Below are 20,774 nucleotides of genomic sequence, written 5' to 3' on the forward strand. Positions count from 1 at the left end.
GACTCCCCCAGCTGTCGGGGGCGAGGGGAGGAGGACAAAGACAGGAGCAGCCAGGTTCACACCTGATGCAGATGCAGATCTGGAAGTGACCCTTGCTCTTTGAGGGGAGGTACGGGAGCTGGCCAGGAAAGCTTCCACCAGCACAGTGGATCCTGGTGGCTCCTGAGCTGGAGACAGAGGCAAGCCCCATGGGGATCCAGAAAGGAGGCTCTGTTGGGCTGCACTGACCTGGGGCTGCCCACAGGGAACGTGGTGAACGGCATGATTGCCCGGCAGATGGTGGACATGCTTGTGGAATCCTCGTCCAACGTGGAGATGATCCTCAAGTTCTTTGACATGTTCCTGAAACTCAAGGACATCGTGGGCTCTGAGGCCTTCCAGGACTACGTCACTGATCCCCGTGGCCTCATCTCCAAGAAGGACTTCCAGAAGGTTGGTACTGGAAGGCGGATGGGTGGGGGTGCCAAGGGCCAGTCATGCCCTTCCTGGCTGCCTGCTGGAGGCAAGAGACTTCTCTGGGTGCCTCAGTATCCTTCTCTGTAAAAACAGGGATAAAACCATCCCTGGAGTTGTTTCGAAGACGAAATGCATTAACACAAATGAGAACCATTATTTCTCCTATCATTATTAATAGTCATAATATTATTATAGAGATCAGTTATTCTTTTGATAAACATCTGTTGGGTTTCTCCTCTGTGCTGGTACCATGGACACAGCAATGACTGAGACAGACACAGCCCTGCCTTCCTGGGGCTTATAGACTAATGGCAGAGGCAGTCACTAACGACCACTGCAGGTCTGAATAATGAGGCTGTTAGGAGGGAAATGCAGGAACCAGCTCTGTCCCGGAGCCCCCTCACCTGCCTCTGCCAGCTCTTCCACCCCAGGTAAGTCATTCATCTACTCTGAGCCTCAGGCTCCTCCTCTGTGAAATGGGGCTAAGATAATAACATAAAGTGTTTCACAGGACCACTGTGAGGGTCGGCAGTGGGCGAACAGTACCTAGAACACAGGCGAGTACAAGAGATGATACCTATTATTACTATTTTACTGCCAGGTCTTTTCTACCACCTTTTTGTTAAATTTTTCTTTTGAAATAACTTCAGGCTTATGGAGAAGTTGCAGGAACACTACATAAAATTTCTGGATACCTTTTCACTCGGATTGCCCAAATTAACTTTTTGAAAAACATATTTATTTACTTATTTGGCTGCACCGGGTCTTAGTTGCGGCATGTGGGATCTAGTTCCCTGACCAGGGATCGAACCCTGGCCCTCTGCATTGGGAGTGTGGAGTCTTAGCCACTGGAGCACCAGGGAAGTCCCCCTGAATGTTAACTTTCTACCTTATTTGCTCTATCATGATTCTCTTTCACCTCTAAGCACTTCACTGTATATCTTCTGAGAACAAGTTCATTCCCTTACATAACCACAAAACAATTATGCAAATCAGGAAATTAACATTGAGACAACCCTGCTATCTACAGACTTTATTCAGTTTTCACTGTTGAAGAAATTTTTTTCTTTGTCAAGAATCCAGTCCAGGATCAGGGACTGCATTTAGGCCTCCGGTCTCTTTAGCTCCCTTCCATCCAGAACCCTTCCTTGATCTGTCTTTGCCTCTTATGATCTTGACATTTTTGAAAAATAGAGGCCAGTTGCTTTTTACAGAATGGCCCTCAGTGTGGGTTTGTCTGAGTTTTCCTCATGATTTGGTTCAGGTTATACGCCTTTGGCAGGAACATGAGAGAAGTGCTGTGTCTGCAGTGCATCGTATCAGGAGGAGACACGTGTTGTTGGTTCTTCCCATCACAGCTGGTGTTAGCTTGGCTCACTTGGTAAAGATGGTGTTTACCAGGGTCTCCACTGTAATTATACTATCATTTCCCTTGGTATCTTGTGAGGACTTGCTTTGAGACTATGTAAATATCCTGCCCATCCTCTTGGGTTAGCATCTATCGGTGAGTGTTGTCTCAAATAATTATTACCGTGGCAGTTGATTAATGAATGGTGGTTTTCTAATTTCCCTGTACCTTTAAATTTTTATTAAAGTATGGTTGATTTACAATGTTGTGTTAATTTCTGCTCTATAGCAAGGTGATTCAGTTATACATACATACATACATGCATATACACATGTATACTTTTTCATTTTCTTTTCCATTATGGTTTATCATAGGATATTGAATATAGTTCCCTGTGCTATACAGTAGGACCTTGTTGTTTATCCATTCTATATATAATAGTTTGCATCTGCTAATCCCAAACTCCCGATCCTTCCCTCCCCTGCCCCCCACCTTGGCAACCACAAGTCTGTTCTTTATGTCTGTGAGTCTGTTTCTGTTTCGTAGATGTATTAATTTGGGTTGAGTTCTAGGCTCCACATATAAATGATATTTGTCTTTCTTTTTCTGACTTACTTCGCTTAGTATGATAATCTCTAAGTCCATCCATGTTGCTGCAGATGCCATTATTTCATTCTTTTTTTTATGGCTGAGTGGTATTCCATTGTATATATGTACCACGTCTTCTTTATCCATTCATCTGTCAATGGACATTGGGTTGCTTCCATGTCTTGGCTATTGTAAATATTGCTGCTGTGAACAGAGGGTGCATGTATTTTTTTTGAAATATACTTTTGTCTGTGTGTATGCCCAGGAGTGGGATTGCTGGATCATATGGCAACTCTATTTTTAGTTTTTTGAGGATCCTCCATACTGTTTTCCATAGTGGCTGCACCAGCTTACATTCCCACCAACAGTGTTACAGGGTTGCCTTTTCTCCACACACTAGGTGCCACTTCACTGTAAGGAAAAAATTTTCCCTTCTTTTCCATTTATTTATTTGTTTACTTGCTTATTTCTTTGTTTGTTTACTCATTCATTTATACCAGAGTAGACTCCTGGCTTCTTCTTTTATTCTAGGGGTTGCAATCACTGCTGTCTGTCAGCATTTAAATAAGCCCAGAGTCTCCTGAGTTGAATATAAAGTGCCCCATGCCTCCCAGTTGTCCTCCGAGAGCCTCCCTGCCTCTCTCTTCCCCCTTCTCAGCCACGCCTCCCAAGAGCTGTCTACCCTCGCTCACTCCTTTCTCACCTCCCACTCCACCCCCCCACTCCTTCAGAGCTTGCTGGCGTCTGTCCCTGTCACTCTTCTGAAACTACACCAACTAAGATCATCAGTGATCTCTTCACCCTAAATCTCTCCTCTGACTTGTCATCTTCGCAGCATTTGCCATAGTCGGCCATTTCCTCCCTCCAGCAACGCCTGCTTCCCTGCGTCTGTGCCACACATTCCTGCCGCCCCACCCCCCCCCCTCCCCGCACCTTCCCTGCCAATCCTTCACAGCCTCTTAAACATCACTGTCCCTGGGCCCTCCACCTTCAGGAAGAAGAACTCGTATGTATCTTGTTCTCACTCTGTGCCAGGTCCTGTGTGTAAATGAATGTTAATTTACAGCAACCATTAGGTGGTAAGGACTATTTTGTATTTCCCATTTTGCAGAAGTGGAAACTGAAGCACAGGGGGGTTAAAGTGCTGTGCTTAAGGTCACACAACTAATAGGCAACAAAGCTGGGATTCGAACTTAGGCAGTCTGGCTCCAGAGTACGCTGCTTCCAGATTCTTCTATTAATCTAGCCCAATAAATAGTCCATGAGCACCTCCTGGGAGCCAGGCGCTGTCTGGGGAGTCCCTGCTCTCCTCTCAAGACCGGCAGGTTTAGGGTGAGAGTCTCAGTAGGGACTGCAAGAGAACCGAAAAGCACTATGTAGGAGCTAAAGTTGCATCATTTATATTTTTAAAATGACTCTACTTAGCAACAGAAACCATCGACAAAATAAAAAGGCATCTTATGGACTGGAAGAAAATATTTTCCAACTGCATATTTAATAAGGGGTTAATTGGGCTTCCTAGGTGGCGCAGTGGTTAAGAATCCGCCTGCCAATGCAGAGGTCACGGGTTCGATCCCAGCTCCAGGAAGATCCCACATGCCACGGAGCAACTAAGCCCGTGTGCCAAAAAAAATAAAATAAAAAATAAAAAAAAATAAAAAAATAAATGTACCTAAAAAAGTACCTAAAAAAAACAAAACACAATGAGGGACTTCCCTGGTGGTGCAGTTGGTAAGACTCCGAGCTCCCAGTGCAGGGGGACTGGATTCGATCCCTGATCAGGGAACTAGATCCCCTGTGCATGCCACAACTAAGAGTTCGCATGCCACAACTAAGGAGCACACCTGCCATAACTAAGACCCAGCACAACCTAATTAATTAATTAATTAATTAATTAATTTAAAAAACACAATGAGATATCACCTCACACCTGTTAGGATGGCTGTTATCAAAAAAAAACAAGAGGGACTTCCCTGGTGGCTCAGTGGTTAAGAATCTGCCTGCCAGTGCAGGGGACACGGGTTCGATCCCTGGTCCGGGAAGATCTTCCCATATGGGGGAGGATCCCATATGCCACGGAGCACCTAAGTGCATGTGCAGCAACTACTGAAACCCGCATGCCTAGAGCCCGTGCTCCGCAACAAGAGAGGCCATCACACTGAGACGCCCATGCACTGCAAGGGAGAGTAGCCCTGCTCGCCACAGCTAGAGAAAGCCCACGCGCAGCAGCGAAGACCCAATGCAGCCCATATATATAGATGATAGATAGACAGATATAGATAGATTAATACAGATATATAAAAGAAAAACAAGAGATAACAAGTGTGGCAAGGATGTAGAGAAAAAGGAACCTTTGTCCATTGTTGGTGACAATGGAAACTGGTGCAACCACTGTGGAAAACAGAGTTTCCTCAAGAAATTAAAAATAGAACTGCCATGCACCCTGCAATCCCACTTCTGGGTATCTATCCAAAGGAAATGAAACTATTATCTCAAAGAGACATTTGCACTCTCACATTCCCTGCAGCATTATTCACGTTAGCCAAGGTGTGAAAACAACCTAAGTATCTGTCAATGGTTGAATGGATAAAGAAGATGTGGGTGTGGGTGTGGGTGTGTGTGTGTGTGTGCGTGTGTGTGTGTGTGTGTGTGTGTGTGAAATATTCAGTCTTTTTAAAAAAGGAAATCTTGTTATTTGCAACAGCATGGATGGAGCTGGAGGGCATTACATTAAGTGAAATAAGCCAGGCAGAGAAAGATGAATACTGCATGGTATCACTTACACAGAATCTAAAAATAAAAGTCAAGCTCAGGGGCTTCCCTGGTGTCTCAGTGGTTAAGACTCCATGCTCCTAATGCAGGGGGCTGTGTTCGGTCCCTGGTCAGGGAACTAGATCCCACATGTAGGCTGCAACTAAGAGTTGGCATGCCACAACTAAGGAGCCAGCACAACCAAATAAATAAATAAAAATAAACATTTAAAAATGAAAATAAAAGCAAACTCAGAAACAGATTGTAGAAAAGTAAGTGGTTTCCATAAGCTGGGAGGTGGTGGAAACAGGGAGAGGTTGGTGAAAGGGTACAAACTTTCAGTTATAAGGTGAATTTTTAAAAAATGGGTAAAGACCCCTTCTGACTGTTCAGGGTTTCACAAATCACAAGATTTGATGTCATGTACACAACATTTTGTAGCTCAGTATGTCTGTCTCACAAAGTTACAAACAATCTGTAACTTTAAAAGTTCATTGGCTTTATTTTTTTGAATAAATAATACATTCACATAATTTAAAAGGTAAAATGTAACAAAGTATGAAGTGAGAAGTCTATTCCCACCCCTTTCTCAACCTACCCTTTCTCCATCCCCACTGCTGTGAGTAAGCATTAGTTTCTTTTGTATCCTTCTATCATTTTCTCCAGATATTGTTCCTTTCCTTTTTTCTTATATAATAGGTAATAACTATATACATTAGCCTGTATCACTTAACAATATATTCTAGAGATACAGGGAGTGTCCTGATTATTTTTATAGGTGTCCAGTATTCCATTTTGTGTATATATTATGGTTTATTTGATTATTCCCTGTTGATGGACACTTGCTTTGTTCCCAGTCTTTTGCTATTACAACGTGTGCTGTCATTAGGGCTGCCATGGATAGCTGTGCAAGTTGTGCACTGTACAAAGGTGCCATTGATAGCATGGATATTGTAAATTTGTACTGCAAATTTCCAGCAGACGGAAGTAAGAGTGTTAAGGAAGGCTCCATATGGGCCACTAGCAATGCTGGCTAGAACAGTTACCTTTGTACATACATCATTTTGTATGTGCAGTTATATCTAAAGATAAACTTCCAAAAGTGGGATTGCTGGGTTAAAGGGTAAATGCATTTGTCATTTGGACAGATTGTGTCCATTTTTCCTTCTCACTAGCAACATGTGAGACTGCCTGTTTCCCCACAGCCTCACCGCCAGACCGCATTGTCAAATATTTGGATTTTTGCCAATCTGATAGGTGAAAAAGCGTATTGCAGTGCAGTTTTAATTCACATTTCTCCTGTTATGAGTGCAGTTAGGCATCTTTTCATATTACTTCTTTTGTATTACTTTTTCAATGAAGTGACCATGTCTTTGGCATTGGGTCTTTGTTGCTGCATGTGGGCTTTCTCTAGTTGGGGTGAGTGGGCCTACTCTTTGTTGTGGTGCATGGGCTTCTCACTAAGGTGGCTTCTCTTGTTGCGGAGCACGAGCTCTAGGCATGCAGGCTTCAGTAGTCGTGGCACATAGGCTCAGTAGTTGTGGTTTTCGGGCTCTAGAGTACAGGCTCAGTAATTGTGGTTCACGGGCTTAGTTGCTCCATGGCATGTGGGATCTTTCCTGACCAGGGATCGAGCCTGTGTCCCCTGTATTGGCAGGTGGATTCTTAACCATTGTGCCACCAGGGAAATCCCTGGCTTACTTTTCTATTGGGATGTTGGTGTTTTTCTTCTTGATTTCTAGGAGCTTTTTATATACTTTGCTGATCATAACTTTGTAAGTGATTTGAGATGTACTTTTTTCTGGTTCATCATTTGTCTTTTGACTTTGCTTATGGTGGTTTGTTTTGTTTGTTGGTTGGTTGGTAGGTTGGTTGGTTTGTTTTGGGGGGAGGGAGTTGGCCATGCATAAGACTTGATTTTTTTATGTAGAAAACCATTTAAAACATTTTATTAATTTTTAACAAAATAGATAATACAGGGATACATTACTTTTGCAAAGAAATTGAGAACTTATATCTATGGTTGAGGTTACCTTTGGTCCCTACCCCCAACCCTGTTCTCATCCCACCTCTTCAAAGGCTGCCACAGTTATCCTCTTGGTGTTCATATCTCTAGATGTCTATTTATGCAATTCTGCTCATATGTAAATCTACACTGAAAAGTATATAGAGTTGTTTTAGGGCTTCCCAAGTTCTTCATAGTTGACAGAGTTCTTGACAGTTTGCAAAACACATCTCCAATAAGAAGTACTTTGCAGATTCCAAAACATCTATATAATTTGGAAAGCCCTTCCTGGTGGGTGAAAACACATTCCAGGCTACTAATTTATTCTTAGTCAGTACTATTTTGTAGTTTTCTTTATTGTTTTTTATTAGCAAATGTTTTTGTACGTATCTCTAAAGACTTTCTCTTAAACATCTTTATTGAGATATAATTCATATACTATAAAATTCACCCATTTAAAAGGTACAATTTAACGTTTTTTTGGTAAATTACAGAATTGTGCAACCATCGCTACAATCTAATTTTAGAACATTTTAATCACCCCAAAAAAGAAACCCCATACACTTTAGCAGTCACTTCCCATTTCCCCCACTCAGGCCCCTGACAACCGCTAATCTACTTTCTGTCTCTATAGATTTGCCTTTTCTGGACACTTCATATAAATGGAACTGTACAATATATGGTCCTAAAAGGCTCTCCTTTTATTTAACAAGCCACAATGTCATTATCACTCCTAACTAAAAACAAAGCAATAAAGACAAAATGAAAAATATCCATTAAATCATCAAATGTCTGGTCCATGTTCAAATATCCAGATCTTCTAAATACTACATATAAATTTTTGTAATTTCTTTGAAGCAGGATCCAAACAAGGCCACTCAGTGCTATTGGTTGCTATTTCTTTAAACCCCCTTTTATCTACTGCTGCCCCTCCATCACTTTTCTCTTTCCTGGCTGTTTATCTGCTGGAGACCCAGGTTCCTGGTCCTGTAGAGCAGCACTGGCCAGTAGAAATACAATGGGAGCAACACATAGAATTAAGAAATTTCTAATACCTCACTGTTAAAAAAATGTAAAAAAAAACACATGAAATTATTTTTAACAATATGTTTTATTTAACCTACTCTATCAAAATAATATTTCAACATATAATCAATGTAAAAACTATTAGATATTTTAAATTCTTTTTTTATACCAAGTCTTTTAAATCCATATGTATTTTTTAATAAATTTATTTATTTGCTTATTTATTTACTTACTTATTGGCTGTGTGGGGTCTTCATTGCTGTGCTTGGGCTTTCTCTAGTTGTGGCAAGCAAGGGCTACTCTTCGTTGCGGTGCTTGGACTTCTAATTGCAGTGGCTTCTCTCATTGTGGAGCAAGGGCTCTAGGCACTCAGGCTTCAGTAGTTGTAGTGTACAGGCTTAGTTGCTGCATGGCATGTGGGATCTTCCCGGACCAGGGATCAAACCCGTGTCCCCTGCATTGGCAGGCAGATTCTTAACCACTTTGCCACCAGGGAAGTCCAAAAATCCATATGTATTTTATACACTGTCAGCACATCTCACTTTGCACCAGCCACGATTCAAGGGCTCAGTAGCCACATGTAGCTATCGTTAGATAGTGCTCTTCTAGTTGTAGAGCTTTGCGCAGTTTAGATCTGGCTGATGCAACCTTGTGGTGTCATTTAATGTGTTCCTCTGTCCCCTGCATTTCCTGTAAACTGGGACTTATGTCAAGAAGCTCGATCAGATTCAGGTTTGGAGTTTTTGTTTTTTGCCAGCACCTTCCTTTGTGGTGCTTCATATATCCATCAAGAGGCACATCCTGTCCCGTCACCTCTCCTTTTGTGATGTCAGCAACCACTGATATTCGATGCCCAGACACATTAGTTCATTAGTGATTGCAAAATGGCAGTAGTCTCACTTCTACATGTTTGACCTTTACCGAACATCATATGGTTTCCCAAACCCAAAGCATCATATGATTTCCTAAACTCTTTACAAATCTTTGTATTTTACAACATGCTTTTCAATTTTTTGTTTTGTTTTGTTTAAAAGACAAGGTCAGGTTTTTTTTTAAGGACTTCTTAATTTTCAAAAGTTGTAACAAAGTTAAAAAGTCTTTTCAGTTTTCAAGATGCTTAATTCACTTGACAGATACGCATTGAGCATCTACCGTGTGTGGCAGTGAACAAAACAGAGACCCTACCCTCAGAGCTGATAGCCCAGTGGGGAGGGACAGATGAAAATAAGTAAACAAACAGAATAATTTCAGGTTAGAATCTGTGGTCTGAAGGAAGTGAGCAGGGTGGTGTGCAAGAGAGCATGGGTGGAGTAAGCCCTGTAAATTGGGTGGTCAGGGAAGGTCTTTCTAGAAGAGGACATTGAAGCCCAGAGCTGAAAGATACCCTGTGAAGGTAGGGGAGGTTGTGGCATCCCCAGCAAAAGGGACGAGAAGTGTAAAGGCTGAAAAGTGGGAATAAGAGGGATGCAAAGGAGGCTGGTGTGGCTAGAGAGGGCTGTTAATAAAGTCTGAGAGGTGAGGGGGGCGGATGTGCTAGGCCTGGTTGGCTGCGGGGAGGACTCTGACCCGAATGAGATGGAGATAAGAGAGGATTCTGAGCAGGGGAGGGATGTGTCCTGACTCAGATGTGTACAGGGTCCCTCCAGCTGTGTGTGGGGGGAAGAGACTCTGGAGACAAGAGGAGCAAGGAGACCAGGGAGGAGGTTGCTGTGAAGGTCCAATGGGAGACAAAACCAGGGTAGGGGCCATGGAGGGAGCAGAAGTGTGTGTGTCCTAGACCTTTTGAAAGTAGAGCTGACAGATTTGCTGATGGATTAGGTGTGGGTAGTGAGATAAAAGAGAAGAATCAAGGATGACTCAAAGATTTTAACTTAAGCACCTGGGTGGGTGGAGATGCTATTCCTGAGATGGGTAAGACTGTGGGAGGAGAGGTTTTGAAATCAGAAGTTCAGTTTGGGCCATTTCCACAAAGAGATGTCAGATAAGGCTTCAGCTGTTGAGTGTATGGATTCTGGGAATCTGTCACGGCTGGGATGTGGACTTCACAATCATTGGCATGGGATGGCTTTCAGAGGCTCGGGCCTCAGTGATATTTTTGTGGAGAGTGTGTATCTCAAGAAAAGCATGCAAATTCCAGGCCTGGAACCCCTCCAACCTTTAGAAGTCTGGAAGAGAAGGCGACTCCAGCAAAGGAAACTGCCAACAGTCAGAGAGGAAGGTATTTCAAAAGAAGGGGATAGGCAAATGGACAATGACAAAAAGAGAGCGGCAAATCACAAGAGCGTAGTCCAGGGTTGAATGGAGGGGATGGAGTCCCAGGTCCCATGTGGAGAGGTGCTGGGTGGGAGGGATCAGATTTTAAGAGGGGCCGTGTCACACTGTATCATTAGAAAAGGGGTCAGGTTGATGGCACAATGGTAGGTGAAGAGTTCCTGTGTGATTATGTCTCCACGCTCTGTGGTTTCTAGAGCCCTTCATGATTTGCAAAGCGTGTTACTCATTTAGAAAGCATTTTGCAAAGTTCTTGGCTACAAAGCACTTTTTAAAGCCAGAACATTTCGCTTCTGTTCATACCCCAGAGCAGCATTTCTCAAGCTGCATGTTGCAACCCATCTGTTGGTCATGAAATTAATTTAGTTAAGTCATGACTAGCATCTTTAAAAATAAAATAGAACATTGCGGAGTGTGTTACATAGCGAAAGTCAGAATTGTATCGTGAAAACTTCTTTTTATTTTTGAGTCACATTGTAAAATGCATTGATACTGTGGGTGTAATCTAAAAATTGGAAAGACTGCCCCAGAGGACCTCTTGAAAAAAGTGCATTGGAGATCAGTACAGGAATGTTCAATGGAAGTATCTGTAAAGTAAAAAACTAGAAATAATCTAAATGTCCATCATCAGGAGAATAGAGTGTTGTGTTTATAAAACAGGAATACTACACGGTGGTGAAAATGCATTCATTTGATCTATATATCAACATGGATAGATCTTGAAAACATACAGTTGAGTGAAAAAAGCAAGTTTCAAATTACGTGATTTTAATAGCATTTCTTTAAATCAAAATAATGCACAGAATACCAATTTTTTTGGTGAGAAAATGACAGAATATAAGTAGTAGAAGTACTGACACACACTTCTTTTTTTATTGAAGTGTAGTTGATTCACAATGTTATATTAGTTTCAGGTGTACAAGAAGGTGATTCAATATTTTTATAGATTATACTCCATTTAAAGTTATCATAAAATATTGGCTATATTCTCTGTACTGTACTATATGTCTTTGTAGCTTATTTGGTTTTTGTTCTTTGGTTTTTGGTTTTTGTTGGTCTGAACATTATTTAAAAAAATTTTTTTTTAAATCAGTATCAGAAAAGTACAATATTTTCTTTTTTTTTTAAGAACTTATTGAGATACAGTTAACATACAATAAACTGCATATATTTAGAGTGTACAATTTGTTTTTTTTTTTTCTTATTGGTAATGTATATATGGCAATCCCAATCTCCCAATTCATTCCCCCCCAACCTTCCCCGCTTTCCCCACTTGGTGTCCATATGTAGCTTATTTGTTTTATACATAGTAGTTTGTATCTCTTAATCCCCATGCCTATCTTGCCCCTCCCCCCATGCCCCCTCCTCACTGGTTTGTTTCAGTTTGTGCTCTGTATCTGTGAGTCTGTTTCCATTTTGTTATACTCATTCATTTTATTTTTTAGATTCCACATATGTGATAACACACAGTATTTGTCTTTGTCTGACTTATTTCATGAAGCATAATACCCACTACATCCACCCATGTGACACACAGTTCTTTGGAAGGATACACCAATTCCTTGGTGATTACCTTGGGGGAGGGTGGGGGGAATAGAGCAAGAGAAGGGTATACAGAAGGCTCCAATCATACCTGTCATGTTTTATTTCTTAAATAAATAGTAGTTGAAAATATGTTCTGGGATGATGGGCATATGACTTTATTCCCAGTAGAAATTCAGAGGCCTCCACTGTGTCAGGTGCCAATTATTTAGTTGCTGGAAATTGTAGAATGGGGGACCAAAAGGCCTTGGGGAAGGGACAGAGGTGTATGTATCAGTCAGGGCCCTAGCCTTGGGGGGCTGGGCTGGAGGAAAGAGTAATTATCTAACTTGGAGATAGAATGAGCCGTGTGGACAGGATGGCAGGACCTTTGAGGGAGAGAGACAACCAGCATAGGCAGGAAGCCAGGGAGAGAAATGCCACAACTCCATTCTCCTCCAGCTCCCTGACCCCAACTGGACGGGTCCCCCCTGCAGCCAGAGGGCCAAGAGAGCCTCTGGTACAGACCACAGGTGTCATCGTGCAGGAGAGGGTGGGTGGAGAGCAGGCCTGCCGGGACTCACTAGGATGGCAGGCAGGGAGCTTGGGGCAGCATCTCGTTACCAGCTGCTACACAAGTGCTGAGTTTCATCAATTCACACCTTACCATTTCTGAAAATGGACTGTATCTGACAGTGGATGGTGGCTCAGCTTTGCGGAAATGCAGCATTCAGTATTTTAATGGCTGGTACAGCCTCACCCAAACCAACCTGCTGGGTGTCAGCCTTGGGTGCTGGTTATATGATTCTGGCTTTTTCTCTCTTTATGAAAAGCCCATTTGTTTAAGAAAGAGCACTGGGGCTCCCTAGGCCACCCCTCTCACCTCCCCTGCTCACCCCTGCCCACCCCCCAGGCCATGGACAGCCAGAAGCAGTTCACCGGTCCAGAAATCCAGTTCCTGCTTTCGTGCTCCGAGGCGGATGAGAATGAGATGATCAACTGTGATGAGTTCGCCAACCGCTTCCAGGAGCCAGCCCGCGACATCGGCTTCAACGTGGCCGTGCTGCTTACCAACCTGTCGGAGCACGTGCCGCACGACCCGCGCCTGCGCAACTTCCTCGAGCTGGCCGAGAGCATCCTTGAGTACTTCCGGCCCTACCTGGGCCGCATCGAGATCATGGGCGCCTCCCGCCGCATCGAGCGTATCTACTTCGAGATCTCAGAGACCAACCGCGCCCAGTGGGAGATGCCCCAGGTCGGCGGACGGGCGCATGTGCATGCTCGCCTCCCCGGGCTTCGGGGCAGGCGCCTCGCACGCTTGGACCCCACATGGGGCTGTGTTGGCATCTCACGTCTGCTCTGCAGATGCTGGTGGGCCCCTGCTCCGCTCGTGCAAGCCCATGCCCATCCCTTTGCACACGTTCTATGGGCACTGCTGTGCCCTTGCACACCCCTGGTTCTCCCATGCCCACCTCGTGCAGACCCAGCATGGACATATACCCTTATACATGCCGTAGTGTCTGTGCCCTCACTGTGGCTGCTTGCACACCTCGCCTGCCACTTGCACACCTTGCCTGCTACTTGCACATTCACCCTGGGAGCTCTTAGAGTCCTGATGCACCCACATGGTTACACACACCCTGCTCCCCCTCCCAGCAGCCCCTGGGTGCCCTCTCTTGGCCCTGGTCTGCCCATGCTCACTCTTTTCCACACTCATCTTGGGGGCTCTGGGGTGCCCTGATGCTGGCCCACGCTTGACGAGTCACCACATGTGCCCCCAGATGCCCTCTGAGTTCCTAGCACACAATGCCCATCCCACTTATTCTGGGCCCACATGTGGGTGTACGCCTCTTGCACACTCACTCTAAGGATGCCAGTGTGCCTTCCTGCAGCTGTGGCACGCCATATGCTTGCCAGGCCCTCACTCATTCACCCACACGTGCCCTGGCACACCCATGCTCACCCATGAGCACTCGGACCACCCTCTCCAACTCATCCACGAGAGCTCCCGCGTGTCCTTGGTGGCCAAGCCTACTCCTTGACCTGATGTGCCCCAAATATGCCCTGCTAACAAGTGTCTGAATGCCCCTGACACACGCACTTGCTCCAAGAGTACAATCACGTGGCCCTGGCACGCCCCCAGCCTACCTCACACGTGGCCTGCATGTGGTTCCCATCCCCCGTTCTCTAATACTCCCATGTGCCCCTCATGCATGCTCAGCCCCTGGCACTGCCCTGCTATCCAGGTGGCCCTCCTGCTCACACTCACAATGCACACCAAGCCTGCGTGCCCCTTCCCTACCCCTTGCACTCACACTTCCCTTTTGTTCCTCAGATGCCTCCCATTCCTCCCGCTTCCTCTTGTACACCCTTCCCACCTTACACTCACAGTCCATGAGGCTTGAACTCCCCAAATCTCAACACCTGGGCCCCTCCAGCCTCCTCTTCCTTGACACCTGGCTCATGCACGTCTAGGCGTGTGCCTCATCTTGAGCGCTGCCCTCATGTTCCAGACCCTCTTACCCTGACTCCTGGATCCCCCTGTACATCCCGGCACATGCACTGACCATATGATCATAGACCCCTCCCACACTTACACTTCCCGCCCCCGGTTTCATCCAGCCCCTTGCATGCCTGCCCCATATATCCATGTCCATCAAGTACAAAGCCTGGCACGGTCACGTTCTTCCTACGTCCTCCCATGTCACCACACCCTCCTCACACCCGATTCCTCTCTTGGCCCTGGTGCCCTCTCACAAGGCTCTTGCACATCGGCCCCCTTCACATACTTCACCGGAACCCCTAAGATTTTGCACGCTCACCTGTGCCCCTTGGGGCACCACCGTATGTATGTATACTCATCCTCATCTCCAATCTGGCTTAAAAGCCGTTGCATCATCCTTGCACTCAGGACTTCTGCACCTACCTGCATCTGCAGGAAGCTCTGGTTCATCACTAGTCCTTCACCCTCTTGTACATGCTGTGGGAGCTCTGCCCTCCCCCTCCCCGTGCACCCCTCCCCGTGTACCCCTCACGTGCACCGCACGTACACACTCTTTCTGCTAGAGTCATTCCTTCAAACAGCCACTTCCTCCTGCTCACTCCTTCCCATTCCCACTTTCTCCTACTGGTCCAGAGTCCATGTCTGCCCAGATGGCCCTCCAGCACTCATGCAGCAGTACCACAACAGCAAGCACTATACTGCATTTGGTAGGTGCCAGGCACTGTTCTAATCACTCAGCATCTATTAACTCAGTTAGTCCTCATGCCAACCCTATTATGCATGGGTCCCACTATTATTCCCCGATTTGCAGAAAGGGAAACCGAGGCCCAGAGAGTAATGTCTGAACTCAGTGGCAAAATCAGGATTCGAACCCAGGCAGGCTGGCTACAGAACCTTTGCCCTCAACCACTCCATCTCTCAAAGGAGCCAAAAACACTGAGTCTGGAACCAGCTTGTTGGGAATTCGAATCCTACACCTGCCGCCTTTCAGTTGCGTCACTCCAGGCACGTGACTTCCTGGGCCTCCATTTCCTCATCTGTAAAACGGGGTGAACAGCCCCTACTTCTAGGGCGGTTTGTGAGGATTAAACGAGATTACCATACATAAAATGCTGGATACGGGGCCTGGCCTTGTTGAAGTTCTTATAAGTGCACCTACAGCGAGCGCTATACAGATTCATTCTTAAAAATAAAAACAACAGGGATGCTTAGGACAGTGGCTGCTTCGGCGAACGCTCGCAGCTGCCGCGGCTGTTGTCCCAAGTCCCCGCCGACGGCGCCCCCATCACGTCCCCTCCGCCCCGCGCTGCAGGTGAAGGAGTCGAAGCGTCAGTTCATCTTCGACGTGGTGAACGAGGGCGGCGAGTCGGAGAAGATGGAGCTCTTCGTGAGCTTCTGTGAGGACACCATCTTCGAGATGCAGATCGCCGCGCAGATCTCGGAGCCCGAGGGCGAGCCGGAGGAGGCCGACGACGAGGGCGCGGGCGCGGCGGAGGCGGGCGCCGAGGGCGCGGAGGAAGGCGCGGCGGGGCCCGAGGGCACCGCGGGGACGGCGGCGGCGGGCGCGACGGCGCGGCTGGCGGCGGCGGCGGGCCGGGCGCTGCGGGGCCTCAGTTACCGCAGCCTGCGGCGGCGCGTGCGGCGGCTGCGGCGGCTGACGGCGCGGGAGGCGGCGACGGCGGTGGCCGCGCTGCTGTGGGCGGCGCTGGCGCGCGCGGGGGCGGCGGGCGCGGGGGCGGCGGCGGGCGCGCTGCGCCTGCTCTGGGGCTCGCTCTTCGGCGGCGGCCTGGTGGAGGGCGCCAAGAAGGTGACGGTGACCGAGCTCCTGGCGGGTATGCCCGACCCCACGAGCGACGAGGTGCACGGCGAGCAGCCGGCGGGGCCCGGCGGCGACGCGGACGGCGAGGGCGCGGGCGAGGGCGCGGGCGACGCCGCGGAGGGCGCGAGCGACGAGGAGGCGGTGGCGCAGGAGGCCGGCCCGGGAGGCGCCGACGGGGCGGTGGCCGTGGCCGAGGGGGGCCCCTTCCGGCCCGAAGGGGTGGGCGGCCTCGGGGACATGGGCGACACGACGCCGGCGGAGCCGCCTACGCCCGAGGGCTCCCCTATCATCAAGAGGAAGCTGGGGGTGAGAGTGCAGGCGGGGGCTTCAGGGTGTCGGAGAGATTGGGGTGGGAGGGACGGTGAGAGAGGGAAAGAGACTAACAGGGGGTGGGTAGCGGTGCACAGAGAGAGAGGGGGGAAGAAAACGGCGGAGAGGGGGCCTGAGAGATAGGCAGAGACACAGAGATGGAAGCAGAGATGCAGACCTGGAGGAAGGCTCCCCGGGAAGAGGGTAGTGATTCTGGGAGAGACAGAGAATGCAAGAGATCCAGAGACCAAATTAGAGGGAAAGAGGGACCAAGAACTTAAAAGATCCAAGATAGGGCCAGAGACACTGGGAAGGACCCTCAGAGATACAGGTGGTGGTGGGGAATGAAGCAGTCTACGTGACAGAGCCCCCTAAAGCATCCTCAGGCCCTCAGTACAATGAGTGCCAAGAAGGGGGAGGGGGAGGGTGCGGTTGTCATGGTGATGGGAGGCCTTGGGGAAGAAGAGCTCCACTCAGTCAGCCTGACTCTGCACAGTTCTTTGGCCAAGGTGCTCCACTTCTCTGAGCCTCAGTTTCCCCTCTGTAAAATAAGAATCATAATCCCTCTTCTGGTTGGGGGTGGGGTGGGGTTAGGCGGGAGTAAAACTTAGATTGCCCAGGGGAAACGGCCAGAAAGGGACCCAGAGAGGAGCGGGCAGGTCTGAGAGGCGCTTGGGGTGCGGGCTCAGCCCTGGTACTTGCCCTACCACCAGGTGGATGGAGAGGAAGAGGAGCTGCCTCCAGAGCCTGAGCCCGAGCCTGAGCCCGAGCCTGAGAAAGCTGAGTGAGTGGCCTTGAGTCCAAGGAGCCCAGTCCCTGGCACGGCCTCCCTCCTGGACTGGGAGCATCCTGAGGTCATGGCCTGAGGCTGTCCTGGTCACCCTCAGCATCACCCCGCCCAGGCCCAGAGGAGGGCTGCTGTGAAAGGCAGTAGAGAAATGAATGCTCCTCTCCTACTCCCAGGCCTTTCCACCAGCCCTTACCTCCACCTGCGACACCTTCCCCTAGGCTTCGTCTCAGCCTTCCTCTTCCTTCCCATCTTGGGTCACACCTCTCCTCCAGGAAACCTACCTTGACGGCCTCCCTAAGCTGAAGAGGTGTTTTCTCTGGGGTCCCATAGCCCCTAAGCTTTCCCCATCCCAGCCCTGACCACTCCGAGTTGCCACTGTCTGGTGACAGGTCTTTACCCCGTTGGACTGGAGCCCCATGAGGACAGGGCGGGAGGTTTTCTCACCACTATGTCCTCAGCACCATCTAGACCTGGGCCAGGCATGACGTGGGCCCCAGCACGTGGCTTTGAATGAATGCATGAATGCATTTCCCAGGCACCTCCTCACTCTCTGTGTCCTGCCCTGCAGTGCTGAGAATGGGGAGAAGACAGAAGTCCCTGAGCCCCCACCAGAGCCCCCCAAGAAGACAGCTCCTCCTCCACCCCCTCCAAAGAAGGAGGGGGCTGGAGGTGCAGGCCTGGAATTCTGGGGAGAACTGGAAGTACAGAGGGTGAAGTTCTTGGTGAGGACTCAGCAAGGGCACCCTGAAGTCTCCTCTCCCAGGGAGACCCAGCATTCACACCACCTCTTCCCAACCCTATTCTTGAGCCCACCTGGGCCAGACTCAACTCTGAGGGGAAGCCAGGCTGGGCAGAGAGCAGAGATGTCCCCAGACAGAGCAGGACCTGGGCACAGGGCAGCATTTTCAGGTGGTCCCCACTTGGCTCCTTGGTCTCTCCCTGCTCACAATCCTTATTCTAACCTCCGCACCTTTGCTCACCCGGGGCCACTGGCCTCAGCTTCCCACCTCCATCCTCTGTCCAGAGCTGAAATCCCAACTGAGGCCGTGGCTCTGTTCCTCCCACCATAGCCTATTTCTTGGCTGTCAGCCTTCGGGTAGGAGCTGTCACACCAGCCCCAGCTTCTCATGTAGCGGGGAGAACTCATTTCCTCACCCAGGCCTGGAAGAAGGGAGGGCGGGGCCCAGGGCTTCACCTGTCCTGTCTCCTCTCCAGGCCAGCCGGACACGAGGGGCTTAGGGAAACATGTTGGACAGAGGGTGGTTCAGTGAGGATTTTGGGGAAGAATGGGGGGTGGAGAGAATGATGGAGAGGAAAAGAGGAAGGGAGAGGTGGAAATACATGTCCTCTGCCTGGGATAAAGCAGACAGGGTAACCTCACCTGGGAAGCAGCATGGCAGAGTGGTTGGGAGTGTGGACTCTGGAGCTGGACTGCCTGGCTTCAAAGCACAGGTCTGCCACTTCTTGGCTACGTGACCTCAAACAAGACAGCTCACCTCCCTGAGCCTCCATTTCCTCATCCAGAAAGTGGGCATATCAGCACTGCCCACTTCATAGGGTTGTGGTGAGAATTAAACAGGTTCATGTATATAAAGCTCTTAGCCCAGGTCTTGGTATACAGTAAGCACTCAGTAAATGGGAGGTTGTGGGACCAGGTATTGAGGACTCTGGTGCTTGGATTGTAGGTGAATGTTGGGATATATTCTCCCAGGTAGGGAGTGGACTGTGAGCTCTGTCTTTTTTTTCTCTCCTCATCTTAGAACTACCTCTCCCGGAACTTTTATACCCTACGATTCCTTGCCCTCTTCTTGGCGTTTGCCATCAACTTCATCCTGCTGTTTTATAAGGTGCTGGTCATGAGGGGCCGGGAGGATCAGGCGCTTATCTGGGCTGTGGGTAGGAGGCTCTGCCCCTAAAAGGTTCCCAGGGCCCTTGCAGTTCACCAGGGATAAAGTGTTGGGATCAGGGTCCCCAGGAAGTTTCAGGCTGGACATCTGGATCTTAGGACCCCTGTGGCGGGGAGTGTGGGTACCTGGGTCCATCTGGGACAGATGCCTGAGGTCCTGTAGGAGTTAGAGCGAGGAGCTGGTTCTGGGTTCCACGTCCAGCTCTGTCACTGGCCAGCCCTGCGCCCCTGGGTGCACGCCTTCCCCTCTCTGCAGCACCTGCTGATTCAGTTACATCTCTTTGCTCTCACATGAGCTAAAGAGAAATTTGTGGGGAGGAGGAAATATGCAGCTCATGGGATAGAAGGAGAGGGCTAAGAAGCAGGCCTCCCAAAGGATAAAGGGACCCTCATGGTCTTGCTAGGGATCTAGAAACATGACAGAGAGGCAGTCTAGCCGAGTGGTCAGAGCATGGCTTCTGTAGGATCGAATTCTGGCTCCACCGCTCACTGGCTGCATGATGTTAGGCAAAGTGCTTAACCTTTCTGTGCCTTAATTTCCTCATCTGTAATGTGGGATAACAACAGTGCCTACATCTTAGAGCTGCGGAAATTTGCACAGCATGCGTGATCTTAGTTCCCCAACCAGGGTTTGAACCTGCGCTCCCTACAGTGGAAGCATGTAGTCTTAACCACTGGACCACCAGGGAAGTCCTTGAGCTGTAGGAATTAAAAGAGGATTAACATATGTAAAGCACTCAGAATAGTACCTGGCATATAAAGCTGCTGTATAAATAAATGATAGCTACTACTAATTTTAGTGTTAGTGTTAATATGTGTTAAGGGAATTCCCTGCTAATATATAAAATTAGTGCTATAGATTAGTGTTAAAATTAGTCTCTTTAGGGCTCTACTATCAAGAGGAATCAACTCTGTTTTCAGTCCTCCTGTCACTCAGTTCAGTAGTCAGATTCCCAGGACAGAGTCTGATTTGCTAGCTGGGGTCCTGGGCCCACCCCTTGATCTTGATTGACAGTCCTTCCGAAATTGTATCCGACAAGGGCCCAGAACAACCTCAGGAATGGAGGCTAATTTCATTCTGGGTGTGGCAGACTAGGTACCAGGACACCGGGTCCTCATCCTGACTGACCTCTGTCTCCCGTTAGGTCTCAGACTCTCCACCAGGGGAGGATGACATGGAGGGCTCAGCCGCTGGGGACCTGGCAGGTGTAGGGTCTGGTGGTGGCTCTGGCTGGGGCTCAGGGGCCGGAGAGGAAGCAGAGGGCGACGAGGATGAGAACATGGTGTACTATTTCCTGGAGGAGAGCACGGGCTACATGGAGCCTGCCTTGCGTTGCTTGAGCCTTCTGCATACGCTGGTGGCCTTTCTCTGCATCATTGGCTACAACTGTCTCAAGGTGGGTCATCACCACAGCCTTGGGGCTGGGGCGTGGTGTGTGTGTGTGTGTGTGTATTTGGTGGTGGCTGGGACTGATGGGGTC

At 48.5% G+C, this 20,774-nt stretch overlaps 1 protein-coding gene across 1 annotated transcript in view; it reads left to right on the forward strand.

The window, feature by feature from the left end:
• Positions 1–20,774, forward strand: part of RYR1 (ryanodine receptor 1) — a 117,136-nt gene that overhangs the window by 87,233 nt on the left and 9,129 nt on the right. The window contains exons 88-94 of the mRNA XM_057713335.1: positions 245–432; positions 12,880–13,221; positions 15,782–16,594; positions 17,311–17,381; positions 17,956–18,109; positions 19,148–19,234; positions 20,439–20,690. Of these exons, the coding sequence (XP_057569318.1) occupies positions 245–432; positions 12,880–13,221; positions 15,782–16,594; positions 17,311–17,381; positions 17,956–18,109; positions 19,148–19,234; positions 20,439–20,690 (1,907 nt within the window). The remainder of the gene's footprint in view (positions 1–244; positions 433–12,879; positions 13,222–15,781; positions 16,595–17,310; positions 17,382–17,955; positions 18,110–19,147; positions 19,235–20,438; positions 20,691–20,774) is intronic.

This window comes from Hippopotamus amphibius, chromosome 16 (assembly GCF_030028045.1).
Source record: "Hippopotamus amphibius kiboko isolate mHipAmp2 chromosome 16, mHipAmp2.hap2, whole genome shotgun sequence".
NCBI classification, from domain to species: domain Eukaryota; kingdom Metazoa; phylum Chordata; class Mammalia; order Artiodactyla; family Hippopotamidae; genus Hippopotamus; species Hippopotamus amphibius.